The following is a 27,385-nucleotide window of genomic DNA, read 5'->3' as shown; positions in this document are numbered from 1 at the left end:
TCCAAATGGGTTGGAATTTGTCAAATTGCAACTTGCAACCAACCAACACCCACCAATAGGACAATGTAGTACACTTTGTCTATGTGATAATAACTCACCATAAGTGTGTAGTACAAAATTAGAAACCCAATCACAATTCACCAGACATCACTACCAGCTCACACGGTCCTAGTCCTCTCCTAAATCCAATCCACCAATACCCTTTCCATTCACCCTCATCATATATCATTCAATTTATTTATTTTTTTTGACAAAATATCATTCAATTTATTGATTATCGATACAGGTGATTAATAATTAATAAACTTTAAAATTAATTAATTAAATATATATATATATATATATATATATAGTAGTAATTAAAAAAATAGATAGTTATTTTCTTTTATAAATAGTTATGTTTTACTAAATTAATCAAACAAACGATATTGTAGTCTTTTCAAGCGCGTTGGAAGTCTTGGTCTTTTGTTAAATCTAATTCCATTTTAACTTCTTACAAAAAAAAAATGAACGTATATGATTCACCGATAATATATATATATATATATATATATATATATATATACACACACACACACACATACTATTAGTGTATATGAATTAAATCCTTAAAATTATTCAAAATTGATCATGATTTGACATTTAAAGTTAAATCAATGAAGATCACTAATTTAGATTATTAGTGATTAAAACAATTTGTGGTTGACCATACTAGCCAAATTTTGAATTCACAGATATTTTTTCTTCTTATTTATGTGATTTTAGCATCAAAATATATGTTACACCGTGTATATTTATCTCTATTTCTCATATTCTTTTACCTTTTACAAAAGGACGAAGCTCACATTGAATGGTTTTAAATGGGGAATTGTATATTCGAACATGGTCCACGATATATCAAATGTGTCTACCCTTTGTCCCGTGTAACATGTCAGTTTGGTTATGTTTTTAAAAGAAAAGAAATTTGAACCAATTAAAAAAGGTTAGTTTAGTACAATCTTAATTTGTATTATTTTCTTGTAAAATTCGGACCAAATCTCACCAATGAAGAACATATTGGTTTGGTTCAGTTTAATCGATTTAACAATTTTAAAATATAATAAACTTATATAAAAAATTCTTAAAAAATTAACTTTCAACCACATTTTTTAAACTACTAAAACAAGTACATAAAATAAATAAAAGTTAACGATATCTAATGATTAGAAAAATATATGAACACAACATATATTTTATTTTTAAGATAACACTATGGTATAGTGTAAAATAAAGAAATAAGAATGAAAATATAACGATTTAGTCCAAATCTCGGTTTGTCGATTTCAAATAAAATAAAATAATATCTAAACCAATATACAATATACAAAGGTCGAGTTCAGGTCCTCGTGAGTTAAGTTCAGTTGATTGGGACAATGCATAATATATGTAAGATTTGGGATTCAAACTCCGGCCACCACTACAAAAAAGGTCGAGTTAAGTTGTTTTCCGATGTTAATCCTTTGATTTCCAAATGAAAGGAGTTTAATAATTTAAATTTCGGTCCAAAAATAAACAAGATTTAGTCAAATTGGGATCCAAATATTAAAAAATTAAATTAAATTTGTTTGGATCCAAATAAAACAAGATCATTAAGATTCATTCAATTTTTTTATCTATATATATCTCCCTAATTATCCACCTACCGTAACACTCTCCTTAGACTATGTGCAATGGGCTTATTGAATCTGACATTAAACAACAAAAACCAGTCCAATGGAGTGTTGAAGGTGTGTTGAAGGATCTGCTGGATGAGAGAGATGATGAATGCATTCAACACAATTGAATCTGCACCGGATGCCACGCGGCGCTGCTTCATTGGCTAAAACATGGCGCGTGTAGCACACGCGCCGACAAGGAGCGTGAGTGTGCAGAGGACGGAGAGAGAAGAAGATTCCTTGACTGTTGGGGGACGCGTGTTGGAATTTGATTGGTTTCCCGGATTTTAATTATTTTCATAATTGTACCTCAATTATTTCATTGAAAAATAATTAAAAATAAAAAATAAAAAATATCAAAATTCATGATTTTTTTTCCTCTATAAATAGAGACTTGGTTCATTTGATTTGGACACAGAAAAAAAAACCAAGTTTTTCACTATCTTCATCTTATTATTATCTTTCTATTAGCAAACTAAGTGAATTTTTAATCTTCTTTTTAGTGAAGTTAAGAAAATAAAAATAAACTATTTAAATAATTTTTTTCAAATTTTTTTCAGTTTTTCTTTATTTTAATTTAATTATAATCGATAATTGTAATTTTATGTAATTATAAAAACAAAAATATAAAATTAAATAAGAATAAGAAATAAAAGGTGGTGGGGTAGAGTGTTGAATGAAAAAAAACTATTGGAGAGGTTAAAGTTGAATGAGTGTTGAATTAAGAGAGAGAAGATGATGTGGAGTGTTGGGAATTGAAAAAGTGGGTGTTGAAGGGTGTTGAATGTGTTTAACCATTGTAAATGGTCTTACAAATCTATTTTTGTTCTTTTCTTACACTCTTTTCTTCTTCTCAATGTCTTTCTCTCTTCGAACCTTCTTCTTCTTCTCACTTCTACTTCTCCTCTTCTTCTCCTCCGTTTCATCTCACGGTGGCCACGACGACGATGCCGACGCCGACGCCGACGCCGACACAGAAGCTCCCCACAACCTCCGTTCAAAATCCTTAATCCTGACAAAAGTATACTGCTTAATAGTAATCTTCTTCGCCACTTTCATTGCTGGTGTTTCACCTTACGTGCTAAGATGGAACGAAGCGTTCTTGATTCTTGGGACACAGTTTGCTGGTGGAGTGTTTCTGGGAACTGCTTTGATGCATTTTCTTAGTGATGCAAATGAAACTTTTGGTGATTTGACTGATAAAGAGTACCCTTTTGCGTTCATGTTGGCTTGTGCTGGTTATTTGATTACTATGCTTGCTGATTGTGTTATTTCTTCTCTTTTGGAGAAACCGAATCATGGTGGTGCTGCTGACGTTGAAGGTCAAGGTTAGTGTTTTTAAATTAAGTTTATGCATTTTTTTAATATTATGTTTTTGACTTTGGTCTTGTTTGGTTAATTAAGTGATTTTAGTATACACCTTTAGGATATAAGCGCTTATGTATAAGCTATGAAGCAGAGATACTCCTCGTCCTGGTGTTGGATACATATGATGTCCCACACCGCAACACATATGATTATAATCATATTGAATTATGTTATTTTCTCAAATTATTATCGGTATTGATTTGCCTGTGTCGTGTTATGTGTCTATGTCTGAATATGTGTTTCATAGTGTATAGACTAATTCTATTTCTGTAATAATATATAATAAGAGATAAAATAAAGTCAAATTGTTTTCGTATAAGCAAAGTTTACTTTTTAGATTCATTCAATAAATAATGTATCTAGTCTATATATAGACCGCATACATCATTTATTGAATGAACCTAAAAAGTCAATTTTTGTTTATAATAATGACCGGATGGAGTAATCTCTAAAACTGTTTATGCTAGTAGATAAAATATACTAACTTTGTCTTTCAGTCCCTCTAAATTTTTTCTTCGATTATAGGGACTAAAAATTGAAGGAAAATTTTAGAGGACTAAAACGAAAATTATATATATTTATAAGGACCAAAAACATATTTAACCCAATAGATAAATATAAAAGGTCCTTTTTGTTTTAGGGATAAAGTGATTATGGTGCTTTTACTTTAGAGTATAAACTTTAGTTGTTTTTGTTGGATATGTTCTTCTAGGGTCTTCTGATGATGCAATTCAATTTGATTTTTAAAATAACTTTTCTGTCTTTGAACTGTGTTGTTTTTATTTGTTGGGAAAATATGGTTACAATTTTGGTGGTTTGGTACTTGATTCGGATTTATAAAATTTATAAATTAAGATTATTGAGTATAGTACAATAGTCTTAACTATAAAGGTTGGAATATGCCATAAAGAAAAATTTATTTATTGCTGGTAGTTTTATTCCATTATGATTATTTATGGTGATATAGTGACTTGTGAGCTAGAAGGATAAATGGTTGAGGCTTCAACCAAAAAAAAGATAAGTGGTTGACTTGATCCTTGGACTTTTCAAAGTCTTGTGCTGTACAAAGATATTTGTGGACCTAGATTCCTTACAGTTGGAAGAATATAATATTCACATCTCTATAGTTGGATAAAAATCGGACGACTCATATTCTAAGTTCATCAAATCTTTTTTGAAGTAAAACTTGAAATATGAACAATCTGATCTTCATCTATCAGCCGAGAATAGAAATTCATGTCTTTATGAATATTTGGCTACAAAAAATTCAATTCTGATATTTGCGGTCTTGTCATGTGAATTTGGATTTTACGTTGTAAAAAATTATCGCAGTTACCACAGTCATTGTCATGTTCGTGTATTGATTTCACCAAATCGAATTTTTAACAGAAACTCGAAATATAAACCACCATATTTTCATCATTATTACAAGGCATCGATATAACGAATACGAAAATGAATTTGAATGTATCCTTAAGATTCACCTTGTCTAACACAAAGCTACTTTCTTTTTTTGGTGCAAATTGCAGGGGCAGACAAAGGAAGGAGCAACGGTGTTAATTCTCAGTCACAATATCAGGTTACATATTTGTAGCTTTACACAGTAAAAAATGTTCTGAACAAAGTCATAATTTTATAGCCTTGTCATCACTAATTTAACTGTATATCTGTTTTTTGTGTTAACAGAGTTCTGCTGGCACCAATGACACTGATCTTGCACCTAGTAGTTCAATCGGAGATACTGTATACATATTTATTTATGTATACATAATCGCCCTTTGTGCTCATTCTGTTTTCGAGGGTTTAGCAATTGGCGTTTCCGTGACAAAAGCAGACGCATGGAAAGCTTTATGGACAATCTGTTTGCACAAAATATTCGCAGCCATCGCCATGGGCATTGCTCTCCTTAGGATGGTTCCTAATCGACCTCTACTATCATGTGCAGCCTACGCTTTTGCATTCGCAATCTCTAGTCCAATTGGTGTGGCCATTGGAATTGTATTAGATTCCACAACACAGGGTCATGTGGCCGATTGGATTTTCGCTATATCTATGGGTCTAGCTTGTGGTGTGTTTATATATGTTTCAATAAACCATCTTTTTGCTAAGGGTTATGTGCCTCACAAACATTCAAAGGCCGACTCGGCTTATATGAAGTTTCTTGCAGTGTCGTTGGGAATAGGAGTTATAGCTGTTGTTATGATATGGGATACCTAAAATGCTTCAGAAGCAAGAAATTTTAGTATTTTCTTTTTAATTGTTTATAATACTTATGATTTAATAATATCATACGTTTTTTAGTTAGCCAAGTGGATTTGTTTTATAAGGTTGATATTTATATTTTATAGTTCAGTGATGATGTTCAATTTTGCCTCATTTCAATTTTGGCAAGTCCCTGTTCCATAGATGCAGGATACAAGTTTCCATACTCATTTTCCATTGGAAACTTGAAATTATGAACTGCATAATACCAGTCATATAAGTATCATGTGAATAACATTCATATCCTTAAAAATATGAAGAAAGATATTCACCGCGTGTTTGGTTTCGTGGCAAGAATGACAATCTCGTGTCCCAAGTCCCATTTTTCCGTGGTTTTCAGAAGCTAAAAACTAGAGTTTGAGCAACATATGCCGTGAACGTGACTATCTATTTTTCCAAAACATGCACTTAACGATTGTAACACATTATACATTTCATAAAAGTCGATTCGAAATATTTATGACCATTTTGTATTCGTGATAATGCAATAGCTGTCTGAGCATGTGGATGAAATTAGCAGTTTTCCTAGTTGGTTGAAGTATTTGAAACTTCACTCAAGAGCAATACTCATATTACCTAATGTGACCAATGAAATCCCTTAACAGGAAAGTTAGATGCGCTCTTATGGTTATTTTCTAAACTGATTGTTTCTTTTTCTAGTTTATTTGTTTGGTGATCTTGTATCAGTTGATGTGTAACAAGAGAATATGAGTAACAAGAGAATAAAGCTCATCAAAAACTTATTTTTTCATTATAAGCCTCAAACTCAGTTATCATAATTTTTTATTTTATTGAACTAAGCTCAGAATTTCACTTAAAATAGAATTTGTAATATCTCTTTTTTCCGTATAGAAAAATATAATTTTTAATATCAGTGAAACAAATAATAGAACTTGTAATCCAGTTTGGTAAATATTCAAAAACATGAAAGCAATACAAAGATGTGACCACTAAACCACAACACAACTTTTTGTCTTACGTATAAGTTGTCTAATATATCAAAATAATACTTTTTCCGCAAAAATCGTATACAACCAAAAAATATTCAATATTGTAAAAGTTTGTCTTGTGTTGTTATGCTCTGTGTTGTGTAGTTCTCTCTTATGTTATTTTATCAAATACTTATTGTTTAGCGGATCAAACGCATCCTCAGTCTTTACTTTCATTGTAATACCCCGTTCATCTATGTTGCGAAATAATACCCGTTAACGATAAAATGCACGCGATTAAGATTAGGGGCAAATTTGGAATTTGAGCATGAGGAGTATTTAAGGGATTTAGGTCCCAAAATACTCATTTGTTTACCAACTTTCCCTCTCTAGGTTTTGTCTCAACTTTGCTCTCTTCCCTCTCTAGAAAATCGGCCCTCAATCTCCCTCCAATCCATTCTCTTTTTGTGTTATCTCCTAAGGCAAGCATCTATGTGAGGAATAAGTGATTCTTGATGGAGAACCACTAAGGGAACTTGAAGCAAGCTATCTCCTTTTGATCTCTACAACTTTAGGGTTTTGGTTTGAACATAGAAATACTTGTGTATCACTTCTTTTGGTACAAGGTGAGTTCCTAGATAGTTAACCTTCCTTGGGTTGGGATTACTTAGTGTGAAAGTTATGATTTTGTGCAAATTTTATTAGTTATGCTTTTAGTACCCTAAAGCCAATTCATGATGATTACTTGTTAATATTGCCATGGAATATGTTTATAATTGTTTCTATATGTTGTTGGATGTTTTGGTACATTGCAGGAACTATTAGGATGAGTTTTGGATCAAAAATTGCAAATTTTGCCCCACAGACCCGAAGAAACTCGCTATTAGCGAAATAATTTTGCTAATAGCGAAATTCTTAAGCCAAGCCCAGATGGAACTCGCTCCGGGGTTGCTAATAGCGAACCCCTTTGGTTTGCAGCAAGTTTTTTTGGCTTGTTGGCTACTTGTAGGGACAGTGGTGCATTCCGAAGCTTTCCTTTCAATGTTTTACAACTTCATAACCCTAAAACATCATCTAGGCAATGCACATAACATCAAACGATTCTTGAATCAAAAATCATGGCAATCCTAGCATAATTATCAAGAACAGCATATGAGAATTTGTACTCGAATCATGATGGGGTAGAAATGAATTAAGCAAGGAAAGAAACATAGAGCCTCGACATAGCTTGTCGAGAATAGAACATCAACATAGGATCGATGTATGATAGAATGTGATGCGATTAGATATCTTATTCACAAAGAATGTTTAAACAACATGTAGGTGTGGTGTCTCTTGTGATCCATACTAGGTTGGTCTCCATTAGGTGAAACGGGATTAGCTGTAAGGGGCCCGCACATCACTTAGGGAGTTCCGATGGTTATACCTTAGATAGGTTTCCAACGGTTAGTAAGGGATTGTGCTCGGGTTTACTCCACCCCGGCCACCCCGGGGCTCTCCGTAAAATGAATTCAGATAATGTTATTGTTCAACGCTAACCCCTAACTTAATTACATTTGGTTACGTGACGACGTTAGATACGTTCAAGTTTATGAATAGAACAATTAAAGATAGTTTTGTCGATGACGATCTTAGATCTTTCCCTAATCGTCTGACTTAGTAACATGACATAAGTATGTTATGTATAGGCCTCGATGCGTAGAGCGTATCTTGGCATAGCGGTCTTAGATTTTTCCCTTAACCGCGATGTCACGTATAGAGATAGCAAGACTTATAACAATTGAGAAGAACCTACGACGGGTCTAGTGTGCACGACCGTCTAGGAAAGCATGTCCACACACGTATAATCAACCGTCAGGTTGTAATGTAAACACGTGGTAACCGTAGGTTTTTCCCCGAGGTTATCACTAGCTTAGGGATTAGGTAGAACTCACTGAGACATTATGTCTCATCCCTCTCCTTACTTGTTCAGGTTCTCAGGTTTCACGTGGAAAAGGTAAAGAAAAAGCTTTGGATTGATCGTGCTTACGAGGAACCAACTTGGTGTTGGGCTATTGATGCATATGTTATATTATAGATGTTGTGTAATGAACTATGTAGCTAGACTTCGTTCGACAATCACTATGTGAAATAATGTATCATAAGACTTTGAATGTTGTGGTTTCTGAGTTCTTGCCTTGATGACAATTCAGCATTGTAAAAACTAATGTATTCAATATCAGTTTTAACGCACTTTTGAATATTCTAGACCCTTCCAAAGCAACAAAAATCACAAAAATCACGTTGAATATTCTAGACCCTTCCAAAAAATCACGTTGAATATTCTAGACCCTTCCAAACTAATGTTGTTGTTTCCAAAACAACAAAAACATTCAAATAACAAAAATCACAAAAATATTTTCATAATAAACCTTGACAAAAATCAAGTGATCGTTATTTTTATTTTCTTTCTTAATAAAATATCAAATCAATTTTAATCATACTTTGAGTCATCTTTTTCTTTCAATATAAAAAACACAAACAAATTCTTTTTGCCACTTGGCTTTTATTTTAAAACCTTTTCAAAAACTAATAAAAAACATACAACCAATCAAATGTCATTTTTAACCCCGAACTACGTGATTTTGATCCTTCACGGGTACGTAGGCAAAGGACACTCGTCCTCTCAAATCAATAAAATGTAGATAATTAGGTCTTCCTTTTTTTTTTTTTTAATCATTTCAAAATTCTATTTTTTTTTTTTAAAAAAGCAAGCAAGTTTAAGCACAAAAAGTTAAATAAAATCAAGAGGTTCTCGTAGAGTACTACGAATATTTAGGGTGCTAATACCTTCCCTAAATATAACCAACCCCCGAACCCTAAATCTTTTCAATATAGGGTATTTTTGAACTTTCTTTCCCCTTTCCTTAAGAAAATTAAAATGTTCAGTTGTGAAATAAAAAGTGAGTCAAACGCTCATCAAATAGCCTTGATCTCCGAAAAATGACGCGACAGAAATGGCGACTTCACTAGGGAATTCTTAAGAGGGTTAAGCCTAACTTGGCCTTATTTAAAATTTTGTGCTTTAAACTTGCGTAAAAAAAATCAAAAAAATAAAAGATGGAAATATGTGTATATATGTTTTCTCCTTTTCCTTTCTTCTTTCTTTTAACGTGAGTGGTGAGATAAGTCCTAACCCGGACTTGAGGGAAATATAAGATAGGACAGGGTATAATCATAGTGCCATACCAAGAGCATTCTTGGACCATGTGTTCATGTGATAACCCTACTCGGTGGAGGCCTCACGGAATGTAGTACTCTTGTTGTCATGAGCATTCATGTCGACGTTATTACTTTCAATGTGATTGTCCCGTGAAGCCGTGGACCTTAGTTACCCTTAACCCATCTCGGCCTTTTTAGGACGTAGTGCGGTGGCTAAACCAAGAGCATTCTTGACTTTAGTTGATACGCGATACTACACTCAAACTAGACTACCTTATGAATGTTATTGGACTAGGAGCATTCCTATACACCAATATATTCACAAGGGGGTTGCAATTTGGGAACTTGGTAGAACCCTTATTACAAGTGCAAATGAAACCATAGTCCTTACCAAATGGCGTACATACCCTTGACCCCAACATTATAGACCTTAAACCTCATCATGTTTTCACCGTTCTTGTAGCATAAATCATGCATACATGCATTCATTCATAAAAAAAAATAAAAATTTCCTCATTAATATCGAAGGACTTAGATAAGTTTTTGTAAACATCAGATGTATGGACCTTGAAAAAAGGAACACCAAGGAATACAATTTCAAAAGAGTTAAATAGACCTTAGCTTTGTTAGGGACTTTGTCTTTGGCTTTGCTTTTTTCTTAAGAGAACTGTTTGTAATATCTCAAATTATCAAATGAAACAATGTTCCTTATGATGTTTACAATTACCTTGACAAAGTCCTTCGATAAAAAAAAATGTCTATTTTTATATAAGCATCATGCATCATTTTGCATTTCATAGTCTCAATTCCAAGTCTCACAAATTTTTTCTTCTCCAAAAAGGATCAACCCATCTCAAAAGAGTCATGGCGTCCTCGTCCGAAGCCAACTCGCACCTACAACACTCGTGCAAACAAAAAGAGTGAACATATCAATTTGGACAAAAGATCACAACACTCCAGGCCGATTTAGAGAGACTGAGCACCCTGGTGGTTTCGCAGAATCAGCCGCAGTTCCAGCAAGGGCCCGAACGCCAACATCAACAGCAGCCTCGACAACAGGCTCCAAGGATGCAGTTTGACCCAATCCCAATGACATATGCGGAGCTGCTTCCCATCTTGCTCATGAAGAGCCTTGTCCAAACTAGAAAGCCTCCTAGAGTGCCTAACGAGTTGCCGGTTTGGTATCAACCTGACCTCTCCCGTGCCTTCCATCAAGGAGCACCCGTCCATGACATCGAACACTGTTTCTCTTTAAAGATTGAAGTCTAGAAGCTGATTAAAGCAAATATCTTGCTTTTCGAAGATTGAATTCGGACGTGCAAGTTAATCCACTGCCAGACTATATTAGCCGCAATTGGGTCGCTTTTGATGTTCCTTCTACTACTTATCTGTTCAAATAATGCGTTAGTTTGTTGTTTGCTCTTTTCAAAAAAAAAAAATCCTTTCGTCCCGCCCGAGATGAAACTGAACTAGTGTAGGGCGTTTTGCTTTAAGAATTGTCATCATTAATAAAAAGGTCGTTTTGATCCCGACTTTGTTTTCATTTTGTGCTTTTCTGGAAAAATGGAAACACAAAAAACCAAAAAAAAATTTTTTCTTTCTTTCTTTTTATTTAATCATTTCCAATTGTCTGCATATAATCATTCACTTTCTAAAATCAAACATAAATGCAGATTCAAACATAAATAAGCCCGTTGAACACATTAACCATGTACTCTCTTCCAACTTTGAGTTCCCTGTGTACGAAGCTGAAGAAGAAAAATGAAGAGATTCCCGACGGACCTCTCGAATACTGGGGCATCTTGGCCGTCGAAGCTGCAAACAAAAATCAAGAAGATTGTCCAGAAGATGACATTCAATTACAAAGACTGGCTCGAGGTGCTACCATTCGCTTTGCTCGGATATCGTACTTCAGTACACATTTCAACAGGGGAAACCCCCCCTCCTTCCCCAATATACAACATGGAGGTCATGCTTCTCGTGGAGGTCGAAATCCCATCAATAGGAGTTTTGCTAAAGTCCAAGCTTGATCGAATTTAAACGCATGATGACCTTGTCCAAATATATCAAAAGAGGTTTGAAACAAGCTTCTAACAAAAAGGTTCGTCACCATGAATTTCAAGAAGGGAACTTTGTACTACTTTCCAACCAGACTCCAGGGGCAAGTGGATGCCTAATATGAAGGCACATGTGCAATGACTTTTACAACCATGGATGGTGACAAACTCACACGTCCTATGAATGTCGGTGCAGTCAAGAAATACTTTGTCAAAATAAAAGCTCGATAAGTCGCAAACCTGAAAAGGCGGCTTAGGCAAAAATGAGCGTCTCGGTGGACTGAAAACCCGAAAGGGCGGTCCAGGCAAAAATTAGAGACATGAACAAAAATGATTATCCCGATAGATTGAAAACCCAAAAGGGCAATCTATGCAAAAGTTAAGGATCATGACAAGTAACTGCATCAGTCAGCACAATACACTTGGGGCATCCAGCTATCAAAAGACCTCCAATTCAAAGCATCTGCAGATCAAAGACTCGGAACAGGGGCATTCAAAGTTGTTAGAGAGTATAACGGTTATTGTGTTCAACGTACCCTTCCCATTATATTTACCATTTTCCAAATTTTTTTAAAGATCCGTGGAGGCACGCCCTTGGCAGGTCACCACTCAATTAATCAAATTTGAGCCTGTGCCCATTTATTTGGAACTCTCATTTATCCTACTTGCAAAATTTCTTCCATTTTTGATGGCAATACTTGAAGCAAATTATTTTTTTCAAAATACAAAACCTTTTTTTACATCTTTTGAAAAGTGTGAACAACAGACACACTCTCTTTGAACTTATGAGTAGGTGAAGCATACATCAGCTTCCGTCTCGAGAATGGTTACATTCCGGAAGAGAGACATGGCTAAGAACTATGGAGAAGACCTCTACTTCAAACAAGATGCTGTCACAGTCCATGAAATACAAAAAAAAAATAAAAAAAAATCAAAGCTCGCTAAGTTGAAAACCTGAAAAGGCGGCTAAGGCAATAGAGAGCGTCCCGGTGGACTGAAAACCCGAAAGGACGGTCCAGGCAAAAATTAGGGGCACAAAAAAGGAATATATTCCCGGTGGACTAAAAACCCGAAAGGGCGGTCCAGGCAAAAGTTAGGGATTTTCAAAAGAAAAAAAAACAAAAAAAGATGACTGCTAAGGCATACCAGTGGAAGGGTACTCTGCGCCGGTTTACAAATGGTGACTTCTTCCAAACTTTTGATCGACAATGGGCTTTATCCCCAGGAGCATCAACTGCTACCTTGTGCTGGGTTTTTACTCCAATCAACGGTTCAATTTGTTCACAATAACATCATATCCAAGGAATTTTGCCGAGTGTTTGTACTGCGATGTCAGTCCGACTCCCATCTTACCTGTTGTGTCTTGTCTCATCAAGTTCACCTGTCACAATCCAGTCCATACAATCATACATTCATGCATTCATACAATCATACATTCATACATTAATACTTTACACATTCATACACTCATGCATACACAACATACACACGACATCATTCACACATGATTGCATTAGTCACCAAAATCTTGTTTTGGTCGTGTCTCTTCAGTTCGATCTTCACTCATTGTTGTGTCAAGCGAATATCTTATAAAGATCTTTTGTTACTTCTGTGTCAAGCGAATAGCTTGCAAATATCGTTTTTTACCTCTGTGTCAAGCGAATACCTTGCAAAGATCCTTTGTTACCTCTGTGTCAAGCGAATAGCTTGCAAACGTCTGCGGTTACCTTGGTGTCAAGTGAATAGCTTGCGAACATCTTTTCTTACCTCTGTGTCAAGCGAATAGCTTGCAAACAATCTTTTGTTACATTTGTGTCAAGCGAATAGCTTGCAAACCTCTTTTGTTACCTTGGTGTCAAGCGAATAGCTTGCAAACCATCTTTTGTTACATGTGTGTCAAGCGAATAGCTTGCAAACATCTTTTGTTACATGTGTGTCAAGCGAGTAGCTTGCAAACACCTTTTGCTTCATTGTGTCAAGCGAATAGCTTGCAAAATACCTTTAGAGTCGGGTTGATATCCTGCCAAATGTCTTTAAATCAGGTTGATACCCTGCAAATGCTTTTGAATCAAGTCAATTTCAATGGTGTCGTTCCCAGTTTATCTGTTCTAGAGACGTCGCCAATCAACTTCAATTTCAATGGTGTCATCCCCAGCGTAGCTGTTCTAGTGATGTCACTAATCAATTTCAATTTCAATTTCAATGGTGTCGTCCCCAGTTTATCTGTTCTAGAGACGTCACCAATCAATTTCAATTTCAAAAGTGTCATCCCTAGCGTTAGCTGTTCCAGTGATGTCACTAATCGATTTCAATTTCAATTTCAACGGTGTCGTCCCCAGTTTATCTGTTCTAGAGACGTCGCCAATCAATTTCAAAAGTGTCATCCCCAGCGTTAGCTGTTCTAGAGATGTCGCTAAAAGTCTTGTCTTCATTAAGCTATCGTCTCAAACCAATACGGTAGTAGACAATCTTTTCCCCAGTGAAATTACATTCCCCAGTGGTGTCGGATCCCCTTCTTCAACGAATTTGGGTTTCCCGTTGTTGTTTCTCGTCTCAGTCAAATCATCTTTGCATCATGAGCATTCATAGCATCTTAGGTCCAAAATTGGTGTATTTTGTATTTAAGTCTCTTCGGCCCGTCAAATCAAAGATTCCATCTTCAAATCTCCGGACGAAGAAACTTAAATAGGGGCATCTGTCATACCCCAATTTTTGACCTAAGGTCCCACTGACACATGTCTTTTGACTAGGAATATTCCTTGTTTTTTTTTCAGACCTCCTCTCACTTTTTTTAATTTTTATTATTATTTATTAGTCTTTTTTTTTAGTTTCCATCTTTTAATACTTTATTTTTATTTAGTCTTTATTTTCCAATTTACCTTTTTTTATTTTATTTAGTCTAATTATTTCTTTTAGTTTTTTTTAACTTTTTTAATGAGTCCAAAAATTGTCAAAAAATAGTGTCAAGGTCCAATTTTTTTTTTCTTTCTCAAGTGTGCCACCAATCATGCCATTTTTACATGTCAACTCTCCCATTTGAAAAATCATTCAAATCACATTCCAAAACCATCAATCTCATTCAAATCCCCATCAAAGTGCATTAAACCAATTTTCCATTTTTCATCAACCTTAGAACCTATAAATAGAGCTCTCATCCTTCACAATTTCACACACCAAAAGTTCTCTTGAGTTGTCAAAGAACTTTTCTCTCTTCTCCCTCATTTAGCTTGTGTTGACGAGCTATTTCTTTTCTTCTCCATCTTTTCTCTGTCCCTTTGGAAAAAGTCCCTTCGGAATTTTGTCCCTTCGGTAATTTGGTCCCTTCGGTTGTCCCTTCCTTTTATTTTCTTTTAGTTTCTAGCATTTTATTAATTTTTTATTTCTATTTAGCATTTTAATTATTGTCATTTATTTTCCAGCAATTAGAATGTATTTAGGTCCAATGTAAATATACATGAGAAAAGTGTGTGTGTGTGTGTGTGTGTGTGTGTGTGTGTCTTTTATTTCTTTACCGCTTTATATATATCAAAAAAATACAAAAAATTAGATTAGGGATTTTGTGGTGACCCAACGTCACTACAAAAATCCACGCGCTTTTATTTTTATTGCTCCGTTTCCAAAACAACAAAAACATTCAAATCACAAAAATCACAAAAATATTTTCATAATAAACCTTGACAAAAATCAAGTGATCGTTATTTTTATTTTCTTTCTTAATAAAATATCAAATCAATTTTAATCATACTTTGAGTCATCTTTTTCTTTCAATATAAAAAACACAAACAAATTCTTTTTGCCACTTGGCTTTTATTTTAAAACCTTTTCAAAAACTAATAAAAAACATACAACCAATCAAACGTCATTTTTAACCCCGAACTACGTGATTTTGATCCTTCACGGGTACGTAGGCAAAGAACACTCGTCCTCTCAAATCAATAAAATCTAGATAATTAGGTCTTCCTTTTTTTTTAATCATTTCAAAATTCTATTTTTTTTTGAAAAGCAAGCAAGTTTAAGCACAAAAAGTTAAATAAAATCAAGAGGTTCTAGTAGAGTACTACGAATATTTAGGGTGCTAATACCTTCCCTAAATATAACCAACCCCCGAACCCTAAATCTTTTCAATATGGGGTATTTTTGAACTTTCTTTCCCCTTTCCTAAAGAAAATTAAAATGTTCAGTCGTGAAATAAAAAGTGAGTCAAACGCTAATCAAATAGCCTTGATCTCCGAAAAATGACACGACATCGGCCAAGAGTTAATCAGAATGTTGAGGAGAATGTTAACCCTGATGCGAATATGTGGGCGCAGATGATGCAACAAAACCAACAGATGATGCAATTGATGCAACAACAGATTCAACAAAATGCTCAGTCCCAACAACAGTGGATACATTAGTTTTTACAATGCTGAATTGATTAGTTTACTATGTCAAAGTGCAAACACCGCAATGAGTAGAGGCAGGGTGTATTCACTAGATGGGAAGAAGGCCCAGGCAAATGAAGATTTGATTGGCGGTATGTGTTTCCTTGGTCAGAATCCCATTAGAGTTTTATTTGATATTGGTGCATCATGTTCCTTCATTTCTTTTCAATGTGTTGAAACTCTTCAATTATCTGTTTCATTATTGAATCCCCCTATGATGGTGACTACGGCCACCGATGGAGGAATTGTAGCGAACTATATTTGTGAGAATTGTCCTATTATCGTATCTAGCAAGACATATTATATAGACTTAGTATGCCTTCCAACGAAGAAACTTGATGTGATATTTGGCATGGATTGGCTGTCAGCGAATCATGTGTATATAGAGTGTGCAGAGAAAAGTATTTACATGCCTACCCGTAATACGGTTGAAGGAGTGGCTTTATCAGAACTACTTAAGCATACTTATCAGATGGTTCAATTTATTTGTGCTCAAGATAAGGGTTTTTATGTCATGCTCACTGTGACTCCAGAATCAGATTTAAGCCCCAGTGATATACCAATTGTCAGCAAGTATCTGGATGTTTTTTCCGGCCGACATCACAAGTTTACCTCCAGAAAGAGAAATTGAGTTTTCAATTGATCTGATTCTGGGAGCGGAGCCAGTGTCAGTAGCACCTTATAGAATGTCTCCCCTAGAACTTAAATAATTGAAAACCCAACTGGAAGAGCTTAGTCAAGAAGAAAGATGGCAGTATGAGATTGTGTATTGATTATCGTCAGCTGAATAAGGTGACTATAAAGAACAAGTATCCTTTACCAAGAATTAATGACTTACTAGATCAACTTAAGGGGGCGTCAGTGTTCTCAAAAATTGATCTCAGATCGGGTTACCATCAGATTCGTATCAAGTCTTCAGATGTGTCTAAGACGGCTTTCAGAACGCGTGACAAACACTATGAATTTTTAGTTATGCCATTTGGTGTGACTAATGCTCCAGCAGTTTTCATGGACTATATGAATCAGATTTTTCAGCCTTATCTAGACCAATTCGTCATTATCCTCATTGATGACATTTTGGTCTATTCCAAGAACCTGCAGGAACATGCTCAGCATTTGAGGATAGTGTTGGATATTCTTCGAGCGAAACAATTGTATGCAAAATTTAGTAAGTGTGAGTTTTGGCTGTCAGAAGTCAAGTTTCTAGGTCATGTTATTTCTCAGGGATGAGTGGTAGTCGATCAGTCGAAGGTAGAGGCCGTTCAAAATTGGACTAGATCTAAGAATGTTTCAGAAGTTCGAAGCTTTTTGGGATTAGTTGGTTATTATCGACGATTCATTATGAAGTTTTCCCAGATCGCTTTACCTTTAACCCGACTCACAAGAAAAGATGTACCATTTGTGTGGGATAAGGAATGTGAGAAGAGTTTCAGGACTCTGAAGAAGAAGTAGACTCAAGCACCAGTCTTAACTATTCAAGATCCGGAGAAGAAATACATTGTGTTTTGTGATGCATCGTCCAAAGGACTCGGTGGAGTACTTATGCAAGAAAACAATCTGATAGCTTATGCATTTAGACAGCTCAAGACGCATGAAGAAAATTATCCCACTCATGATCTAGAATTGGTAGCCATAGTTTTTGTTTTGAAGATTTGGAGACATCATTTGTATGGAGCACAATTTGAGTTATTTAGTGATCACAAAAGTTTGAAATACTTGTTCGATCAAAGAGATCTGAATATGAGGCAGAGGCGTTGGATGAAGTATATAAAAGACTTCGATTTTGATCTGAAATATCATCTAGGAAAGGCATATGTTGTAGCGGATGCGTTGAGTCGCAAGGCCTTAGTTCAAGCTGAAGTTATGATGCATGCTTGTAAGTTGTACGAGGAGGTCCGAGACCTTAATCTTGAAGCCACAGAGGATGATGATGGTATTTGGTTACACAAGTTAGAAATCTCTTGTGACTTGCGGTCGAGAATTGTACAAGCAAAGGAAGCAAATGATGAGTTACGGAAGAGAATTGGTCATCCAAAATTTTCTATGGCTTCGGATGGAGCGATCTTGTTCGAAGGAAGGATTTGTGTTCCGAATGATTCAGAACTTAAAAGGTTGATTTTAGAAGAAGCACACACGAGTAGTTTCTCAATTCATCCTGGAGCTACCAAGATGTATCAAGATTTGAAGAAAGATTATTGGTGGCCTCGTATGAAATCAGATATTGCAGATTTTGTGGCGAGGTGCATTGTATGCCAACAAATCAAGATTGAACATCAAAGACCAGCGGGTTTGCTACAACCGCTAGAGATTCCTCAGTGGAAGTGGGAGCAAATATCTATGGATTTTGTGGGAGGCTTACCCCGTACTAAAAAAGGACATGACTCAATTTGGGTGATTGTGGATAGATTAACCAAGTCGGCTCATTTCTTACCAGTTAAGTCTACCTACAAAACATCACAGTATGCAGAATTGTTCATCTCGGAGATAGTTAAGTTACACGGTGTTCCAGTGAGTATTGTGTCGGATAGAGATCCAATTTTCACTTCACACTTTTGGAAGGCTTTTCAAAGAGCTTTAGGGACTCATTTGAAGCTGAGTACGTCTCATCATCCACAGACCGATGGTCAATCAGGGAGGACTATCCAGACTTTAGAAGATATGTTACGTGCTTGAATTTTGGAAGATGGTGGAAGTTGGAATCATCATTTGCCTTTGATAGAATTTTTCTACAACAATAGCTATCACTCAAGTATTGGAATGGCACCTTATGAGGCATTGTATGGTAGGAAGTGTAGGACTCCCTTATGTTGGGCCGAAGTAGGAGATAAGAGTATCCTTGGGCCAGAAATCATTCAAGAGACAACTCTGAAAATTAAATCAATTCAGGAAAAGATGAGAACATCTCAAAGTTGTCAAAAGAGTTATGCAGACAAGCGGAGAAGACCTTTAGAATTTAGTGAAGGTGATCATATGTTCCTAAAGGTTACTCCTAAATTGGGTTTGAGAGGTGTCTTCAGAACTAAGAAATTGTGTCCATGGTATGTGGGACCGTTTTTGATACTCAAGTGTATTGGACCAGTGGCTTATCAGTTAGCTTTACCTCCAGCTATGTCAGGTTTACACGATGTGTTTAATGTATCCCAATTGAAGAAGTACATACCGGATCCTTTCCAACCAGTCGAACTAGATTCTATAGAGTTGAAATCGGATTTGACATTTCAGCCGGAACCAGAAAGGATAGTAGATCGTGATGTCAAGTCCCTCAGAAGTAAAGAGATTCCTATAGTAAAGGTAGTATGGAAAGGTTCGTCGGATGGTGAAGCTAAGTGGGAACTAGAATCGGAGATGTTGAACCAGTATCCGCATTTGTTTTCAGGTAAATTCTAAATTTCGAGGACGAAATTTTTTTAGGGGGGTAGAGTGTAATACCCTGTTCATCTATGTTGCGAAATAATACTTGTTAACGATAAAATGCACGCGATTAAGATTAGGGGCAAATTTGGAATTTGAGCGTGAGGAGTATTTAAGGGATTTAGGTCCCAAAATACTCATTTGTTTACCAACTTTCCCTCTCTAGGTTTTGTCTCAACTTTGCTCTCTTCCCTCTCTAGAAAATCGGCCCTCAATCTCCCTCCAATCCATTCTCTTTTTGTGTTATATCCTAAGGTAAGCATCTATGTGAGGAATAAGTGATTCTTGATTGAGAACTAAGGGAACTTGAAGCAAGCTATCTCCTTTTGATCTCTACAACTTTAGGGTTTTGTTTTGAACATAGAAATACTTGTGTATCACTTCTTTTGGTACAAGGTGAGTTCCAAGATAGTTAACCTTCCTTGGGTTGGGATTACTTAGTGTGGAAGTTATGATTTTGTGCAAATTTTATTAGTTAAGCTTTTAGTACCCTAAAGCCAATTCATGATGATTACTTGTTAATATTGCCATGGAATATGTTTATAATTGTTCGTATATGTTGCTGGATGTTTTGGTACATTATAGGAACTATTAGGATGAGTTTTGGGTCAAAAATAGCAAATTTTGCACCACAGACCCGAAGAAACTCGCTATTAGCGAAATAATTTCGCTAATAGTGAAATTCTTGAGCCAAGCCCAGATGGAACTCGCTCCAGGGTCGCTAATAGTGAACCCCTCTGGTTTGCCAGCAAGTTTTTTTGGCTTGTTGGCTACTTGTAGGGACAGTGGTGCATTCCGAAGCTTTCCTTTCAATGTTTTACAACTTCATAACCCTAAAACATCATCTAGGCAATGCACATAACATCAAACGATTCTTGAATCAAAAATCATGGCAATCTTAGCATAATTATCAAGAACGGCATATGAGAATTTGTACTCGAATCATGATGGGGTAGAAATGAATTAAGCAAGGAAAGAAACATAGAGCCTCGGCATAGCTTGTCGAGATTAGAACATCATTATAGGATCGATGTATGATAGAATGTGATGCGATTAGATATCTTATTCACAAAGAATATTTAAACAACATGTAGGTGTCGTGTCTCTTGTGATCCACACTAGGTTGGTCTCAAGAGGTTTCCATTAGGTGAAACGGGATTAGCCGTAAAGGGCCCGCACGTCACTTAGGGAGTTCTGATGGTTATACCTTAGATAGGTTTCCAACGGTTAGTAAGGGATTGTGTTTGGGTTTACTCCACCCCGGGGCTCTCCGTAAAATGAATTCAGATAATGTTATTGTTCAACGCTAACTCCTAACTTAATTACACTTGGTTACGAGACGACGTTAGATACGTTCAAGTTTATTAATAGAACAATTAAAGATAGTTTTGTCGATAACGATCTTAGGTCTTTCCCTAAACGTCTGACTTAGTAACGTGACATAAGTATGTTATGTATAGGCCTCGATGCGTAGAGCGTATCTTGGCATAGCGGTCTTAGATTTTTCCCCTTAACCGCGATGTCACGTATAGAGATAGCAAGACTTATAACAATTGAGAAGAACCTACGACGGGTCTAGTGTGCACGACCGTCTAGGAAAGCATGTCCACACACGTATAATCAACCGTCAGGTTGTAATGTAGACACGTGGTTACTGTAGGTTTTTCCCCGAGGTTATCACTAGCTTAGGGATTAGGTAGAACTCACTGAGGCATTATGTCTCATCCCTCTCCTTATTTGTTCAGGTTCTCAGGTTTCACGTGGAAAAGGTAAAGAAAAAGCTTTGGATTGATCGTGCTTACGAGGAACCAACTTGGTGTTGGGCTATTGATGCATATGTTATATTATAGATGTTGTGTAATGAATTATGTAGCTAGACTTCGTTCGACAATCACTATGTGAAATAATGTATCATAAGACTTTGAATGTTGTGGTTTCTGAGTTCTTGCCTTGATGACAATTCAGCATTGTAAAGACTAATGTATCCAATATCAGTTTTAACGCATTTTTGAATATTCTAGACCTTTTCAAAGTGGGTGTTACATTCATTCTTTAACAAATAATGATATATGTTCATTTGCAATCCCCTGTTAGTCTTATGATAAATTATTACTTTAAATAATCATATTGACTTTAACTATGCACATTTTAATTTAAAATGGAAAAAATATTAATCTCTATATAGTAAGGAAAATTGAGTTTGGTTCATAGAGTCATAGACAAATGAGTTGTGTTACTTCAACAACCATTTTTATGACAACTTATGGAAGAACTATAGATTTAAAAAATAAATAAATAGGGTATTGGCACAAAAATCAAAACAATAGAGAAAAAAATAAAAATATAATATGAGTATGAAAGAAAGTTATCACAAAAGTTATAAAGAAATAGTTATACAAATATCTTTTCTCTAGACAAATATGTTAAGTTGAAGACATCGTTGTGCCAAAATAAACAAATAATGTGAGACTTTCACATCTATTATAATAGATAATTTTAATTTTGAAGTGGCATTCTAGTTTTTCTAAAATTTTAAAAGTGGACAAAGCTTCTGAAGTTTTTTTTAAAAAAAAAATAAAGATAAATATAAATTGAAGTGTGCAAAAAATCACAAGTGCAAAAATATCATGAAATATATATATATATATATATATATATAAATATTTATTTTCATATAAGTAATATAAAACTGGTTTTCAAACTTAACAGTTAATTGTATTTTATAATAATCTTTTTAGATTTTGTTTTGATGCACGGGTGTATGAGTTTAGAAATTGGGTGCTCCCCATCTATCCTTTGTATGTTGCTATTTTACAACTCCTAGCCAAACACTCCTTGTGCTGGTCAGAACTCATTGTGATTTTAATAAATTTCATTTTGGCTTCTTCAAAACAAAAAAAATAATCTTTTTAGATAAATCAAGTGTATGAACTTAAATCAAAGTGGCACAATCTAAATATTTTTTTTTAAGAGACTAAAATGGAATATATTACCAAATCAAAATGTTCTTCCTAACATAAGGTGTACCAAAAAAAGAACAAAATAGTCATAACAATATTTACATTCCTAGCTGCACAATCTGAATAATATTAATTACTAGCTTATTATTTTATTTCATTGCCGTCTCATATAGTACAGATTCATAACTACAAGGTTCTTGAAATTATAAAGAGGAAAGAAGTTCAAATTATTGGGTTGCAACACAATAACCAAATGACAATTCGTTAAATAGTTCGAGCATGGCGTTTGTGTACACTCTTGAGGTCTGACATTAAATACAAAATCATTTGATCACAAAATATACTAGTTGAGTAATTCTAACACATTTACATTGGTTATATAAACACCTTAGTACAAAACCAATATTTCAATGTATCTTTGGACAATCAGTAACTCTATTACATCTAATGCCCGCTGTAATGAAAGAAAAAAAAAGAATAAAATAATATAACTAAAATGGGATAAAATGTTGTTTATAAAGTAAATAATTAAATACTATAAAAAAAAGTAAAGAATTAAATTTGAAAAGAATAAAAATTAGCTTACCCTCAATGTTCGTTGAAAAAAGAAATAAGGAAATAAAGATGATCGTAACATAAGTAAACTCTCCGGTTTCAACCATATTTCTCCACCCTCACCCTTTGAATGTAACCAATAGCTTTATCACTTTATAATTCAAAAACTTAATCATCTCCTCACACCTTTAAATAGTTTTCAGCATTTTTGGAGTTGTTGTTTGTTCACACTAATTGTCTTTTAAGTAGATCAATTGGTTGTGTCAAATTATATAGCAGCACATAGTAATGAGGTCACATAAATAACGTACCAATCATAAACATTATTATTTTATTTTTTATTTTTATTTTTTTACTAAATTTTTACTATTTTATAACCTTTCATGAGGGGTAAGGATAAATCACAAGTATTTTTTATTTTACTTTTTTGAAATATAACCTTTCATGAGGGGTAAGGATAAATCACAAGTATTCTTTATTTGACTTTTTTGAAAAAAAATTAGAGTGCAAAAGCATTACATGGAATATATCATTTGTAAATACCACCCACCGTAACACTCTCCTTACAAATCTATTTTTGTTCTTTTCTTACACTCTTTTCTTCTTCTCAATGTCTTTCTCTCTTCGAACCTTCTTCTTCCTCTCACTTCTCCTTTTTCTCTTCTTCTCCTCCGTTTCTTCTCACGGTGGCCATGACGACGATGCTGACGCCGACGCCGACTCAGACTCCGAATCTCCTCACAACCTCCGTTCAAAATCCTTGATCCTCACAAAAGTATACTGCTTAATAGTACTCTTCTTCGCCACTTTCATTGCCGGTGTTTCACCTTACGTGCTAAGATGGAATAAAGCGTTCTTGATTCTTGGGAGACAGTTTGCTGGTGGAGTGTTTTCGGCAACTGCTTTAACGCATTTTCTTAGTGATGCAAATGAAACTTTTGGTTATTTGACTGATAAAGAGTACCCTTTTGCGTTCATGTTGGCTTGTGCTGGTTATTTGATTACTATGCTTGCTGATTGTGTTATTTCTTCTCTTTTGGAGAAGCCGAATCATGGTGCTGCTGCTGAAGTTGAAGGTCAAGGTTAGTGCTTTTTAAATTAAGTTTATACTTTGTTTAATATTATGTTTGTGACTTTGGTCTTGTTTGGTTAATTAAGTGATTTTAGTATACACCTTTAGTGTATAAGCCCTTTTGAATAAGCTATATCGATTTATGTAATAATAGTATATAATAAGAGATAAAATAAAGCAAACTTGTCTTAAGGTCTATTTCGGTGGGTTAGTCCATACAGAGCTATGCTCTGGCTTTAAATGAGGTTTTTGCAAGTGGACAGTGGGATTGGACCCTCGACTTAGTCGGTCCTCAAGCCAGATACTGAGTTTTTTGTTTAAAAAAAAGTCAAATTGTTTTCGTTTTAAGTTATAAGTTGTTTTCATAACCTCAAACGAGCTTATGAAAATATAATGTCGTAAGTTGTTTTAATAAGCTCTGCCAAATAATCGCAGTTACCACAGTCATAAGTTGGATTTTACGTTGTAAAAAATTATCGCAGATACCACAGTCATTGTCATGTTCGTGTATTGATTTCACCAAATCGAATTTTTAACAGAAACTCGAAATATAAACCACCATATTTTCATCCTTATTACAAGACATCGATATAACGAATACGAAAATGAATTTGAATGTATCCTTCAGATTCACCTTCTCTAACACAAAGCTACTTTCTTTTTTTGGTGCAAAATACAGGGGCAGACAAAGGAAGAAGCAATGGTGTTACTTCTCAGTCACAATATCAGGTTACATTTTTGTAGCTATACACCAATAAAAAAAATTGTTGAACAAAGTCATAATTTTGTAACCTTGTCATCACTGATTTAATTGTAGTTTCCTTGTTTTCTGTGCTATTAGAGTTCTGCTGGAACCAACAACGCTGATCTTGCACCTGGTAGTTCAATTGGAGATACCGTATACATATTTATTTATGCATACATAATCGGCCTTTGTGCTATTTCTGTTTTCGAGGGTTTAGCAATTGGCGTTTCCGTGACAAAAGCAGACGCATGGAAAGCTTTATGGACAATCTGTTTGCACAAAATATTCGCAGTCATTGTCATGGGCATTGCTCTCCTTAGGATGGTTCCTAATCGACCTCTACTATCATGCGCAGCCTACGCTTTTGCATTCGCAATCTCTAGTCCAATTGGTGTGGCCATTGGAATTGTATTAGATTCCACAACACAAGGTCATGTGGCCGATTGGATTTTCGCCATATCTATGGGTCTAGCTTGTGGTGTGTTTACCTATGTTTCAATAAACCATCTATGGGTCTAGCTTGTGGTGTGACAATCTTGTGTCCCAAGTCCCATTTTTCCGTGGTTTTCAGAAGCTAAAAACTAGAGTTTGGGCAACATACGCCGTTAACGGGACTATCTATTTTTTCCAAACATGCACGTAACGATTGTAACACATTATTATACATTTCATAAAAGTTAAATCGAAATATTTATGACGATTTTGTATTCGTGATCTTGCAATAGCTGTCTGAGCATGTGGATGAAATTAGCAGTTTTCCTAGTTGGTTGAAGGATTTGAATCTTTACTCAAGAACAATGCTCATATTACCTAATGTATGCAATGGAATCCCTTAACAAGAAAGTTATATGCACTCCTATGGTTGTTTTCTAAACTGATTCTTTCTTTTTCTAGTTTATGTTTGGTGATCTTGTATCAGTTGATGTTTACTGCACACGTCTGCTTTGTGGGTAACAAGAGAATAAAGCTCATCAAATACTTATTTTTTCGTTATAAGGCTCAAACTAAAAGTTATCGAATTTTTTATTTTATTCAACTAAGCTCGGAATTTCAGTTAAAATAGAATTTGTAATATCTTTTTTTTCATATAGAAAAATAGAATTTTTAATATCAGTAAAACAAATAATAGAACTTGTAATCCAGTTTGGTAAATATTCAAAAACATGAAAGCAATACAAAGATGTGACCACTAAACCACAACACAATTTTTTATTTCACGTATAAGTTGTCTAATATATCAAAATAATACTTTTTCCGCAAAAATCTTATACGACCAAAAAATATTAAATATTATAAAAGTTTGTCTTGTGTTGTTCTGCTCTGTTTTGTGTAATTCTCTCTTATGTTATTTTATCCAATGCTTACTGTTTAGCGGATCTAATGCATCCTTAGTCTTTACTTTCATTCTTTAACAAATACTGATATATGTTCATTTGAAATCCCATGTTATTCTTATGATAAATTATTACTTTAAATAATCATATTGACTTTAACTATGCACATTTTAATTTAAAATGGAAAATATATTAATCTCTATACAATAAGGAAAATTGAATTTGGTTCATAGAATCATAGACAAATGAGTTGTGTTACTTCAACAACCATTTGTATGACAACTTATGGGAGAACTATAGATTTAAAAAAGGATTAATAGGGATTTATCCCCTGCCATTTGGGCGACTTTTGGTTTACCCCCGTAAAAAAAAAAACTTGTAGATTTCCACTTGTAATTTAAAGATTCCTTGGTTTACCCCCTCAAAGCCAACAGTCAGCATCTGACTGGATAAAAATGGTGACGTGGCGTGCTGACTGTGTAACGATGGGTGACGTGGCACTGACACATCATATTTTTTATTTTTTAAAAAATGTTAAAAAAGTGAAATACCCAAAATACCCTTAATGATAAGTTAAAAAAATTTCCCTTTTCTTTTTCTCTCTTCTTCTCCTGCGTAAATCCCCTTCTCCCTCTTCTTCCTTCTCTTCTCTCCCATATTCTGTTTTTGTTCTTCTTTTCTTCTCCTCCAGCGCCTCTTCTTCTTTTCTTCTCTCCTTCATCATCTTCATCAACACAACATCAATCTCATCATCTTTTTCCAGAAATTACACAACAACAACCCATTCCCTCTATTCCTCTTTCATAAATCAGCAACAACATTCCTTTACAAAGACCAATTTTTAGATCCAATCACAATCCTTCATCATCTTCAATCTTTCCCAATGACCCATTTTCGGATTATGAATTGGTTACCATCAAAATCGATTTTTCCCTTTCTCAAAATTAAAATTGAAATAATGAGTGTTGTTGGTGGTGATTCAGAAGGTTGTTGTTGTTGTTAGAGAGTGAAAAATAATTTGGGTTTGAAAAAACCACCAATATTGTTGTTGTTCTCTCTGTGATTTTTTTTTAATGTTATTGTTTTAAATTATTTAAAAGGAGTAATGATGAGGAAGAGTTTAGATCCGAAAATTTGTTGTTGTTGTTGTGCTGATGTTGTTGCTGATTTTTCATGAAGTTTTTGAAGAAAAAAAAATTGGAAGAGAAAAGATATTGGAAGAGAAAAGATGAGGATGAAGAAAGAAGGGAAGCATGAAGTTTCTGGAAAAGAAACTTAAAAAAGAAGAAAGAGAAAGGAACATATACATGAGTTAGAAAAGAAATATGAAGTTTCTGGAAAATCTTGCTTTTTTTTAAGGTTTTTTTAAGTTT

At 34.7% G+C, this 27,385-nt stretch overlaps 1 protein-coding gene and 1 long non-coding RNA gene across 4 annotated transcripts; one reads left to right on the top strand and one right to left on the bottom strand.

Annotated features, from left to right (window-relative positions):
* The first annotated feature begins 1,695 nt into the window (after positions 1–1,695).
* Positions 1,696–25,387, top strand: LOC146938656 (zinc transporter 11-like). 3 transcript variants are annotated; one of them, XM_085752578.1, is made up of 3 exons: positions 1,696–3,022; positions 4,592–4,641; positions 4,749–5,428. In XM_085752578.1, the coding sequence occupies exons 1-3, from the start codon at positions 2,479–2,481 to the stop codon at positions 5,277–5,279; spliced, it is 1,125 nt and encodes a 374-aa protein (XP_085608704.1). In that variant the 5' UTR covers positions 1,696–2,478; the 3' UTR covers positions 5,280–5,428. The 3 variants fall into 3 exon arrangements, with proteins under 3 accessions (XP_085608704.1, XP_085608706.1, XP_085608705.1); XM_085752580.1 differs by lacking the exons at positions 4,592–4,641; positions 4,749–5,428 and adding exons at positions 24,613–24,662; positions 24,775–25,387 and having other exon boundaries at positions 2,503–3,022; XM_085752579.1 differs by lacking the exons at positions 1,696–3,022; positions 4,592–4,641; positions 4,749–5,428 and adding exons at positions 23,270–23,943; positions 24,613–24,662; positions 24,775–25,387.
* Positions 22,431–23,135, bottom strand: LOC146938657 (uncharacterized). The gene is made up of 2 exons (XR_015031376.1): positions 22,893–23,135; positions 22,431–22,760 (listed from the first exon to the last, which is right to left on the bottom strand). It is a non-coding gene; the product is annotated as an uncharacterized LOC146938657 (long non-coding RNA).
* Positions 25,388–27,385: the final 1,998 nt, after the last annotated feature.

The sequence above is a fragment of the Medicago sativa genome, chromosome 3 (assembly GCF_051527215.1).
Source record: "Medicago sativa cultivar Bolivia chromosome 3, Bolivia_mono, whole genome shotgun sequence".
Lineage (NCBI taxonomy): Eukaryota > Viridiplantae > Streptophyta > Magnoliopsida > Fabales > Fabaceae > Medicago > Medicago sativa.
This window is presented reverse-complemented; position numbering and strand designations above follow the sequence as displayed.